At 38.8% G+C, this 12044-nt stretch overlaps 1 protein-coding gene across 8 annotated transcripts in view; it reads right to left on the reverse strand.

The window, feature by feature from the left end:
• GRIP1 (glutamate receptor interacting protein 1) overlaps window positions 1-12044 on the reverse strand; it is a 658373-nt gene that overhangs the window by 112624 nt on the left and 533705 nt on the right. For all 8 annotated transcript variants that reach the window (XM_036455350.2, XM_036455348.2, XM_036455354.2 and 5 more), the window contains exon 7: window positions 9579-9724. In XM_036455350.2, the coding sequence (XP_036311243.1) occupies window positions 9579-9724 (146 nt within the window). The remainder of the gene's footprint in view (window positions 1-9578; window positions 9725-12044) is intronic.

Raw genomic sequence — 12044 nt, forward strand, 5'->3', positions numbered from 1 at the left:
TAAAAAGGAAGACTTTTTTTTGTACCACAGGAACGAGAAGGTTAGGCATATTTACAGCCTGTGACCACAGGAGGTCTGGGAAAAGCAACACTGCGAAGGGAATAGTGGGTTGTGGGGAAGGTCTTATTTAAAGTCAGTCTCATACACGTTCACTGAGAAGGAACAAAACTTCCCTAAAATATTCAAATGTTTGATTCTTATATTTCCAGTAGGACATGCTCTCACTCATCTGCGGGAAATGGTGAACAACATAGACTGATGAACAAGAACAGACCTAGAAATAAGGAGCCATGGGTCAGACTGTTGGACCTCAAAGGGAGGGTGGGGATAAAAGGGAGAGATCAACAAAAGGACTTATGTGCACACATATGAGCCTACCCAGTGGTCAAGGACAATAGGGGGGTAGGGGCATGAGTGGGGGGTGGGAGATTGGAATGGGGGGTTGAGGACAAATATGTGATACCTTAATCAATAAAGAAATTAATAAAAAAAATCAGATTTTGAAGACTTAATAACAATGTAAATAACTAAAAAATAAAATAAAATAAAATATTCAAATGTGAACTCCAGAGTTCTCATGCACTATTCTAGGCATGTGACCTTCAACGCTGAACATTAAATTTGTGGTGACCCTGGAGCCTGTAAAACCTTGTACAGTCAACAAAACAAAAACAACCCAAAACAAAACAAAACAAAACAAATAATAACACACAAAAAAGGAAGCTTGGCTTGCTTAACAGCCAATGGATAAATGAGGACAGTGGTGTGAAGTGCACTGTTAACATGCTGAGGCGTATAAAGTTAGTATCCAACAATAGAGAAAAGGAATCCCGATTAGTAACTTGGCAGCACTCGAAATAGATGGTCAAGAACTGACCTTATGACCTATCTAAGTGTTTGCCTGTACTCCTCTCAAAAGGAAAAGCAATTCTCATCTACCTAACACATGTACACGATCCCAGAGAAACTTACCATGCAAAGACAGAGTGCCCCTGACAAAGTTCAGCCAGTTTTTCATTTTTCTATAATAGGCTACAATTAAAAGGCTAATTTTCCCCTTAAGGGACATGTTTAATTTTAGAAGCATAATATTCAATCTGAGGGACTTTAAAACAACGTTTTATTCATTTATTAAATGTCTCAGAATGCCAAGAACAAGATCCTTGCAGATAATGGCTTCACAGCAGCATGTCGGCCTTATGCCATGACAAGAATGCTGGGAAATAATCCGTGGGACATTTATAACTGTTAACGGTGCTGCTGGGTTTCATGCCATTAACAAGGGAAATGACCAACTTACCTTTTTAGTTGGCAGTTTTAGCTGTAACCATTTTAATTCAGTCTGAACTACGGTTAAATGTTACCTTTGAAGTATTTTTATTGATATTCTTTTACTTTGTAGCTATGCCAATGAAAAAGAAGTAGTAATAACTTCTCAATCCTCTTTGAGAAGTTACTAAATTCCAAGAGTCACGGAATATTAGAGCCAGAAGGACCTTTGAGATAATGTAGTCTAGTCTTCTCATGTCACAGGTGAGGAGTAGTGGTACAAAAGATTTAAAAGATCCTGCCGATTCTTTCACAATGGATATCACTTAAAATATAGTCAAATGGGCTGTTAGGGAAAGGGTAGATGTTAAGTTACTAAGACGTGACTCCTGCTCCATACCACTCCTCATCTCCTTGGCACATAGTAGAACACTAAACCTTTAAGAGGAATGAGCTCCTGAGTGGTATTCTATAGTGTTTTATATTGTTACCTTCACGTTACTGAGGTATTAAAAATATTAATGGGTACCTTTTACACTAAAATTAGCCTATCCAAATGACTTCAATGACCTAGAAACTAATAATTAACTTATTAGGGACTAGTGGCCCGGTATGTGAAATTTGTGCACAGGTGGGGGGGGTGTGCAGTGTAGGAAGGGGTGGTAGTGTCCCTCAGCCTAGCCTGCACCATCTGCAATCTGGGACCCCTTGAGGGATGTTGGACATTCCTCTCATCATTCAGGATTGCTGGCTCCCTACTGCTCACCTGCCTGCTTTCCTCATTGCCCCTAACTGCTTCTGCCTGCCAGCCTGATCACCTTCTAACTACTCCTAGCCAGCCTGATTGATGTCTAACTGCTCCCCTGCCAGCCTCTTTGCCCCCAACTTCCCTCCTTTGCAAACCTGGTCACCCCTAACTGCCCTCCCCTGCAGGCCTGGTCCCTCCCAACAGCCCTCCCTTGCTTGTCTGATCACCTACAACTGCCCTCCCTTGCTGGCCATCTTGTAGAGGCCATCTTATGTCCACATGGGGGCAGGATCTTTGACCACATGGGGGCGGCCATCTTGTGTGTTGGAGTGATGGTCAATTTGCATATTACTCTTTTATTGGATAGGATGAGCCTTCTAGGTTCCTATCTTCCCCAAGCCCAAGGAAACAATGAGAGGTACCAAAAGTGAGAAACCAGGCCCAGCAGGGACAGAATGGGGCCAACCAGGGCTCACACTAGAGAGAGCCTGAGAGAGTGGGCTGTGCTAACAGAGTGGGTTGAGTATCTCAGCTCTGAACTCTGTATTTTGCCTGAAAATTTCACATCCTTCCGGGAGCCCTGGCATACCTATTTTAGGAAAAAAGAGATCAGGCAGAGAAAAATGTGGAACACTTGCAACATTCCTGAGAAGCTACACAACCCAGATGGGTTAGGCTGGCTAAAACAGAAAGGTGATGGTGGGAGCAAGGGTCACACCCCACATGCCTGCAGGGGACAATCTCAGAGGTGGACTTGCTGTAGGGTGTTGGTGTCAGGGAAAGAATGTGGACCAGCTGGAGAGAGTATTTCCAAAGAGGCAACACGAGACTCAACTCAAGCCAATGGCTGTATGCAGGAAGGCTGGCCCAGGGTTATCAAATTATTAAGAGCTGCCAGATATTTACGCTTTGTAAAAATGAAAAGCCCTTGTTTTTAAATGTTGAAAACAAATCCCAACTTTCCAAAAACAGGAAAGAAGACCAGAGACAGAGTGCCTGAGACAGAGTTGAACTTGTGTGCCAAGCCAGGAGACACCTTGGGCTCCCTCCTTTTGAAAGCTAATCCGTTCCCTCCCTAAGCCACTCTACATTAGGTTTCTGCGATTTGTACATGACCGAGCTGTTTATTGTTCCTCATTCTCTCAACTGAAGATACATCTATTTAGCTTTATCCTAGAGTGACAAAACCTTATCTGAATAGAAGCCTATAAACTTTAAGTTTTAAACATTCTTTGATAAATTTAATTCCTTTGTACTTCTAAATATCTCCTGGTTTCCTTTAAGGATTAGTAGTTTTATTTTAAATGTTTAATTATTGAGGAATTTACTATCCCGATGAGCTGAATAAGAAAAATAACATTCTTATTTCCCATTTAAATATCTCATTAAAAGTTAGGTTAAAAATTTTTTTGTTACATTAATTATTCAATTGTTACATTTTTCTCACTTGAGAAAACAAGAGTAAGTAGTAATCTATTTTTAATGGAAATTTGACTCCCCCAAAGTTTGAAAGAAATAATTGAGCCTCTCAGAGTAACAAGTAGGCTGTGTTGTATAAAGAGCTCATTTTACTCTATTTGAGAAAAAAAATCCAAAAGTTGCAAAAAAAGAAGACTAAAAGAAAATGTGGTTTTGTTGTTGTTGTTATAAAATGAAAGGTTGTTTTAAAAGGAAAGGTTAGTTAATATTTGATGGACAATAATTCTAAATGAAAGTACCCTATATTACAATTTTCTAAGGCACTACTTTTACTTTCCTTTTCTCACATTGTCATTCTCAGTTATTGAACCTATCTATGACCCTGTCTTACCTTAAATTAGGAAAACAGGAATGGGAAAGAAGCAAGGAAGACAAAAAAGAGAAAAAGGAATATGACTACAGGAAAATACTGGAAAAAACTCAAGTAAGACAATATAGAAGAATATGGACAAGTGAGAAGCTGAGAGCAGAGTATTATATTATAAAGAATGGAGTGGCTAAAGGGGAAGAAGGAAACAAAGGGAGATAATGAAGTTCAGAGTGAGAAAGGAAAAAAAAGAGAGAGGAAGGGAGGAAGGGAGGGAAGGAAGGAGGGAGGGAGGGAGGGAGGGAGGGAGGGAGGGAGGGAGGGAGGGAGGGAGAGAGAGAGAGAGAGAGAGAGAGAGAGAGAGAGAGAGAGAGAGAAGGAACTAAAAAGAAATTTTAAAAAGTTTGATCATTTGCTATATAAAGTTAACAAAGCTTATAATATTGTAACCAAAGTAGTAGGTAAACAATTTTTCAAAAAATAAGTCTGTGTCCTTTTATGGTAATTAGAACCCTTTGCTAAGACTTTAATTCAAAAGTCCTATCCTGAATTCTGGTGTGGAACTGGGTACAGAGAGAAGAACAACTAGCCCAGAGCTAGACCAGCATATTTAAAAACTTAATGCATGATATTAAAAAAATCACAAATCAGTGGGCATGTGATAGATTATTTTTTAACTGATCCAGGTATATTGGTAACTATTTAGAAAAATATTATTTAAATCCTAAGCAAAATCCTAGATCCAAAGATAAAAAGAAAAGCCAAAACCAAAAGAAAATAAACTTAAATATGTCAAAATAAATGTCAATATGTCAAAATAAAACATATGAAAAATAAGCTACCAAGAAAAGGTTTTACAGAAAACTAATGTCCTTAACATATAAATAGTTTATACAAACCAATTAAAAACAAACAAACAAACAAACAAACAAACAAACACAAAACACAAGTAAGGGCACTTCCAACAGAAAAATGAGTAAGGAACACAAGCAGAAAACAGAAAATGGCTAGTGCTCATACAAAAAAATACTCACTTGCACTATAAGTTTTTTAAAAACGTAAATTAAAATGTAAATGCAACTTTCACTTAACATCAGAATGATCAAACTTAATACCAGTCAATGTTGCCAAGGTCTAGTGGGAGAGGTAAATTTAAAATACTGCTGATATTAATATAAAATACAGGGCAGGGCAAAAGTGGGTTTACAGTGGTGAGTATGTGAAACACAGAGTTTATTCTTGCATTATTATTTATTAATTATTATATTATTTTCCATACAAACAACTGTAAACCTACTTTGCCCATACCCTGCAGTGTAATCCTTCTGGAGGACAATTTGAAACTATGTATCAGCTATTTTAAAAATAAATATAGTCTTTGACTTAATGTAATCAGAAATACAGACAGAAATTTGGGTAAAAGGATATTCATTCAGTTATTTATAATACCAGTCTGTTGGGAAATGGTTACATAAATACACTTATTTTTGGGTGTGAAATGAAGTAGGAATTTAATTGACTTTTTCCCCATGAGGCTAACTGACCCAGCATTATTTGACTATTCAGTTCAACCTTTGGCCACTGATATAAGACCATACCTCTGTTTCTGTATCTGGGGTGGCCTTCTAGTCATCCCGTTTTCTTCTGTTGGTCTCTTTACTCCACATCAATATTACATACATTTAATGGCACAATTTTAGAATAAAGTCTTAATATTGCTTAGAACAAGTTTCTCTGCTTTTGTATTGTTTCAAAGTATATTGCTGTATGTTCCTCCCATCTTTCTTACATCATGTACATTTTAGAAAGAATTTATTAAGGTCCTCTGACCTCAAGATCCTTCTAAGACTTTGAATAGAATTAATTTATCAATACATTTGAGAGAAATGACATCTTTCAGATATTAATATTTCTCATCTAAGAACATTATACAGTAAATTCTCGATTTTGTGGACGTTAATTTTATAGACTTCAGATTTAATGTATAAAATTTCTGGTCCATATGTCATCTCGGAAAATGAACACCCTGTTAATTTTAAAATTCTTTAAACCAAGATTTGCTTATAATTAAATTAACTTTTTTTGGATATTAATTCACCATTACTTTTGACAAATTTTAGCAAAGGGGTCATATGTGGGGGAAAACAATGTAGTAACTTCCCTGACATAAATAAATATTACATGTCTACAACTACAGTCTATGTGTTTAAATCCAAGAGTTACTGCTGGTAAACAATGTTCAGCAAATGATTAGCACATGATCACACCACATTGAGAGAGATAATTGGTTTTTGTCCCTGGGTGACTTACTGCAGCAGTTTTAATGTGTGCAGGCTGATGTTTCTACATGCCCCAGCTGTGTGCATTTGTTTACTGGTGGGGTCTGGTGGATACTACAGCTATTCAGTATAAATTTAAATTACTGTAATACATATAGAAAACTTTTCTGTGAAATTAAACTTTTCATACATACTTAATTTTAATTACACAAACATATCTACCAAAGTAAAAACAGGTTAACTAATTTGTCAATTTTTACACATCTATTTGGAAAACCTATTTTATTAAGTAACAAACTTTCAGCTTTAACAGACACCCCCTCACCTAAATTAACCCACTATATTAAGGTTTTACTGTATAGGTCTTCATTTATTTCTGTATTTTTTATGCACTACTATACATATGCTTGATAGTTTTATGCACTACTAATGATGCTTAACAGTTTAGTATATATACTAGAGGCCCAGTGCACAAATTCGTGCATGGGTGGGGTCCCTTGGGGTGGCCTGTGGGGATCAGGCCCCAGCTCATGACCCCAGCCTCGAAGTCCCACAGCCCTGCCTAGCACCCTCTGTGGCCTGATGCTGCTCCCTCACCTGTTCCACCATACTGTTACAGAATGGTGGAGCAGGTGATCGATTGGGGCTGGGCCCCCCGCCCAGCTCCCTTAGCACCTGGGAGCCAGGAGGTGGCCCTGCCCCCTGCTGCTGCTACTGGTCGCCATCTATGGGATGATGGGAGGAGTGATCAGGCCCCTCCTTGCACCTGCCTTGGCCTGGAGTGGCCCCCTCACCTGCTCTACCAAACCCCTCTGTGGTCCCACTCTCGTGAGGGCCCATTGGGACCAGCAGCACCTCTACTGCTGCCCACTGTCAGCACCATGTCACCGTTCATGTTCTGCGCTGCCCCCCTGGTGGTCAGTGTACATCTTAATGAGTGGTCAAACTCCAGGTCGAAAAATTGCATATTAGGCTTTTATTACATAGGATATATATATTCTACATCCTAATAGATTCATATACCTTTTGTTATATTTATTTCTTATAGGAGCCATATTATTTTATTTTTATTATCAATGGTATTTGAAAATTTAACTTTCTGTCCTGGTGGTTTTGCTGTGTGGTTAGAGCATTGGCCCACAGATTGAAGGGTCATGGGTTCAATTCCCTGTCAAGAGCTTTTACCTGGGTTGATCCCCAGTCCTGCTCAAACTCTTTTTCTTTCTCTCTCTCTCTTTTTTTTTTTCTCTCTCTCTCTCCTTTATTCCCTCCTTTTCACTCTTTCTAAAAAGCAATGGGAAAAATATTCTCAGGTGAGGATTAAAAAAAAATTAACTTGCTGTTTTTGGTTGCTATAGAGAAATGCTTTGTATATTAGTCTTATATCTAGCAAGTTATAGAAACTTTTATCGATAATGTGTTTCCTTCCTGATGGCCTACTTTCCCCTAGATTAGGGGGATATCTGAGAACTGATAACTGAGTGTAAAAACATTCAGGCATCATTAAGAATATAAGTGTGGGTTGGGGAGAAGGCAGGCAGATGGATCACCTCATCCCCTCCCAACTGTCAATAATGAGACAGGGAGGAATCTTCTCTGAAGAGCTGCTCACCCCTTTGGGGAGATTGACTGAAGGCCTTACAGGCTATTGTTGTCTTCAGTTTGGGAGCTGGTTCTTTCTAAGCCTTCAGGTTTTAGCTTACCTGTCACCTCTTCAATGACTACCTTATTATTGGAACCTGTCAACCCTCATCTGTGTCTTCCCTTGTTCCCTATTACAGAATCCCATTAATGCCCTTCATGGTAGGTAATGATCACATTTTATGACTGCTTGTTTGGTAAATTTCTATCTGTTCCCCCATCAATTGTGAGCTTCATAATGACAGGGAACAGGTTTGTTATTCTGTATTCCTGGTTCTTCCCACTAAGCTCAATAAATACTTTTAGACTGAACGAATGAGTTAAATATGCCCAACATCTACTTCAATTTTTAACGTTAACATGTACTGTATCAACATTTAAAAAATAATTACTAATATAATTTATTTTTGTTTTCACAAATGCCTTTTAAAATAGGCATTATTAGTCCCTATTTGACAAATGAGGTGACTAAGGCATGGGGAAATAACTAACATGGTCTAAATTATAACTAGAAATCAGAAAAGTTGAAAACAGAAGCCAAACAATCTAACTAAAAATCTAATTTAAAAACCATATAACAAAAGAAAAAGAAAAAGGGAGGGAAGACAAAATAAAGGAAGAATGAATGAAGGGAGAAAAGTTCCTTCATAATTAGGGCACATCATCCTATTTATCCCGCTAAGAACTTCTTAGGTCTCACACTTTAAGCCCTTTAGGAAACCTCATACCTTCTTAAGACATTTCATGCTAGGACGCAAATTAAGAATACTTTTAAGCAACACTATTTTACGCGAATCATACAGAGTAGGAAAGAGAGGAGTTTGCAGTTATAGAATATGTTTCTTTTTCTGTGCTACATTGCACCAGCATTAAACTTATGGGTAAAGTCAGGTCACATAATCAAGTCTGATAATTGTAAGAAGTACTTAAAATATGATTTAAGCTTCAATTTCAGGGTTTCAGTTGACTCATAAGCTTTCTGCCTTAGTCAACATGACACAAATCTTTGGCCCTCTCTTAACATTTAAAAGGCACAGAAGACTATCTTCCCAGGTTTATTATAGTTATGAGGGTAGAAATAAAGTTACTTCCTATTGGAATCACTATTGAAAGAAAGAATAGGGCACTCAACTTCTGATTTTAATCAATGACATTACATGTTCTTTTCCTTTCTTTGTCCCTAGGTCTGGTGATGAAATGGTAATTTCCATTAATTCTGATTATCTGGCTTCATATTGTGAAGTTATGAGAAAGAAAGGAATTCCCTACTGGGAAATTTTACTCTGTAGTAAAAGGAAAAAAAAAATATCCCCTAAGTCAGTGTTGGCAAACTCATTAATCAACAGAGCCAAACATCAACAGTACAATGACTGAAATTTTTTTGAGAGCCAAGATTTTTAAACTTAAACTTCTAATGCCAATTCTTCAAAGTAGACTCACCCAAACTGTGGTATTTTGTGGAAGAGTCAAACTCAAGAGGCCAAAGGGCCGCATGTGGCTCTCGAGCCTCAGTTTGCCAACCACAGGCCTAAGTTAACAATGTTATTTCTGTGCTTTGGAAGGCAAAACTACTTTCCTGCCAAAGGGTAATCCCCATATAAATGCTGATTGCTAGGTGAAACACGCTGACAGAGTGAGACCTCCTTATGGAGTCTATTGACACAAGAACTCTAAATTACTGAAAGGAACCACTCACCTCTTCCTGAACCCAAACAGAGTTATGCTCTGGTATTGATGAGATTCTGTCTGCTCCAGGAGGACACAGCAGATCATTCCCATTACAAAGTAGTTTATCCCGGATGGATGATGACATCTACTACAGCTTAGGGATCACAACCGAAGGACTAGCACGTACCCATTACTGAGACGTCGTATTCTATCAGCAGCGTTGCTTCTTGTCCACACTGCTTGAGAATACTCATGGCTTCAGCATGCGTGGTTCCCAGAAGTCGAATTCCATCCACACTGAGCAGCCTATCGCCAGGTTTAATGGTGCCCTCTCTGAAGGGAGAACAGAGGAACAGTCTCTAGCAATTCAGCACGGTGGGGCTTAGCATTAATAGTCACTTAGTCAACATGGTTCTTTCGTCCACGCTCTGCCATCCACCCCATTTGCATTTCCTTTTAAACCTCAAGTGTGACAGTAGGAGAGTAAAGAGGTAGTCCCAAACAGAAAATTGCTGCAATATGAAAATCAGTAATAAGAGAATAACTATACATTAGCAAGTATTTAAGTCACCCGCAGTTAACTCTTGGGGTACAAGAGTAATGAAGGCACATTTTCCTCTTCTGGATTTTTGCCCATATGTCTGAAGATGATTTATTAGAGTCCAAGAAATAGCATCCACCTATTTTCCCAAAGCCAGGTGAGCAGAAAAGCCTGCTAGTTCCATTCAATTTATTACCAGTGAACCCAAGCAGGACAGGAATGCTGGTGAAAAATTTCCCTAGTCTATAAAATTTCCTACTGATTTATAAGGCCATTTGGCGATCATTAAATTGATTCAGTTTCACATTCACGGGAAAAGTCAGGCAAATACCATGCTCCCTGCTGGGACCATAGACACTCAGGGCACTGGAAGGGATTCCTCAGGACCTAGTGACACCACTAGGGCACAGTTTCCCGATCATAACCATCCTGCCTCAGGGATGGATACAGAGATGAGAAAAACAAATGTGTGTGTGTATGTGTGTGTGTGTGTGTGTGTGGTGGGTTTCCATGAGTCTAGGATTTGGGAAGAATAAAACGACTTCTTAACTATCTCTCAGCTATATAATGCTCTAAGTGCTTTGACTTTAAATGTTTACCTTAAATTATTTGATTTCCTTTAGTCCTACATTAATTTGGTAATTTGTTGCTCACAAATTAGCCTGTTCTGACATTTCTATTGACTCCAACTCTAAATGGTAGTAAACAAAAAAGCATGAGAAGGGAAAATGCCAGGGCTGACTAGCAGACCCTGAGCAATGGATGAATGGATTACTCTGACACAACATTTGCTGTGAAAGAGAGGCTAAGGGACTGTCTGGCTAACATAACTAGACAACCCCAATTGCCTGTCTCCTTAGGCTTTTATTGCAGTTTTTATCTTTAGATACAATCAGTAGGGTGGGTAATCTTGGGAGGACACAGGTGTTTACATTGTCCTCTAGGCAAGGGCATCCAGGAATTGAGTATAAGGATTCTGGTAAACTCCCAGGGGTCTGCACATGCAAAGACTTGTTTGGAAAGGTCAAGGAATAATTAGGGGCACTGCCTTCGACAATCCCCTAAGTCGTAATTCCAATAAACAGGGCAGGCGGCCTTCCACACACTTCCCTTTTCTCAGAATGTCCTCTTCACAAAATTTCCAACCAAGTCTCATGCTTCCCCACAGGAAAAAGGCAACATTTCCCTGGAAAATGTGACTTTGTATTCTCTGGAAATGCATATATATATTTTTGCACAAGTGGAAAACCAGTGTCTTCATATCCTCTTATTTTATATTAAATGTTAATTTTTTAAAAATATATGAGCTCATAGTATGAGCTTGGAAGGAAAAAAAAAACCTATGCTAGCTCTTTGATGTCCTAGTTGGGAAGTCAGTAACCATGATGGGCCTCAGTTTTGTGGTCTGTAACTGTAGATACAAAGACTTCATTTCATGGGTGGTTGTGAGGATAAAATAAGGTAATGTCTTCCAAGCACTTTGAATACTTTCTGGCACATGGTAAGTACAATGAGTAGTACTGATTACTATCACCATTTATATTGCTTAAGGAAAGGTTTTAAACAATTTTCCTGGTCTGAAACATGTGAGGTCAGGAATTACCAGTGCATTTTTCTCCCACCTTTCTTTCCACAACATATAATGGCAGGAGTTGTGTTCCCCCACCATTATGGGCTCCACTTTTGCTGTGGAAATGAATACAAAGGTAAGCATCCTCTGAGATATCTAAGTTGTGATTTTACTTGGGATCCCCCCAGGTTTATGAGATGAAAGCTAAAGGAGCTATCCTTCAGGTACTCAAATTAACCAGGTAAAGAAAGCACAGGAGACCAACAATACTTCCATTTTGTTAAAAATTACTTCCCTCTGACATTCATCATCAAAGGGACTAATAATAATGATAAGGATGTCGCTAATAGTAAGACTCGGACCACCACCACCACCTGTCTTTCCAGGTCAGGAGATTAGCAATCGGAGCTGATGCCTTCAAGGGGCCAGCTGCCTTTTATCCCAGAGCCACAGCAGGGCCAATCCCCTGCAATGCACCTGCAGCAACAGTCGTTGACAAAACGGGAGACCCTGAGAGTTAGCTGTTATCTCCCTTTTCACAA

This window comes from Pipistrellus kuhlii, unplaced genomic scaffold (assembly GCF_014108245.1).
Source record: "Pipistrellus kuhlii isolate mPipKuh1 unplaced genomic scaffold, mPipKuh1.p scaffold_m20_p_3, whole genome shotgun sequence".
NCBI lineage: Eukaryota > Metazoa > Chordata > Mammalia > Chiroptera > Vespertilionidae > Pipistrellus > Pipistrellus kuhlii.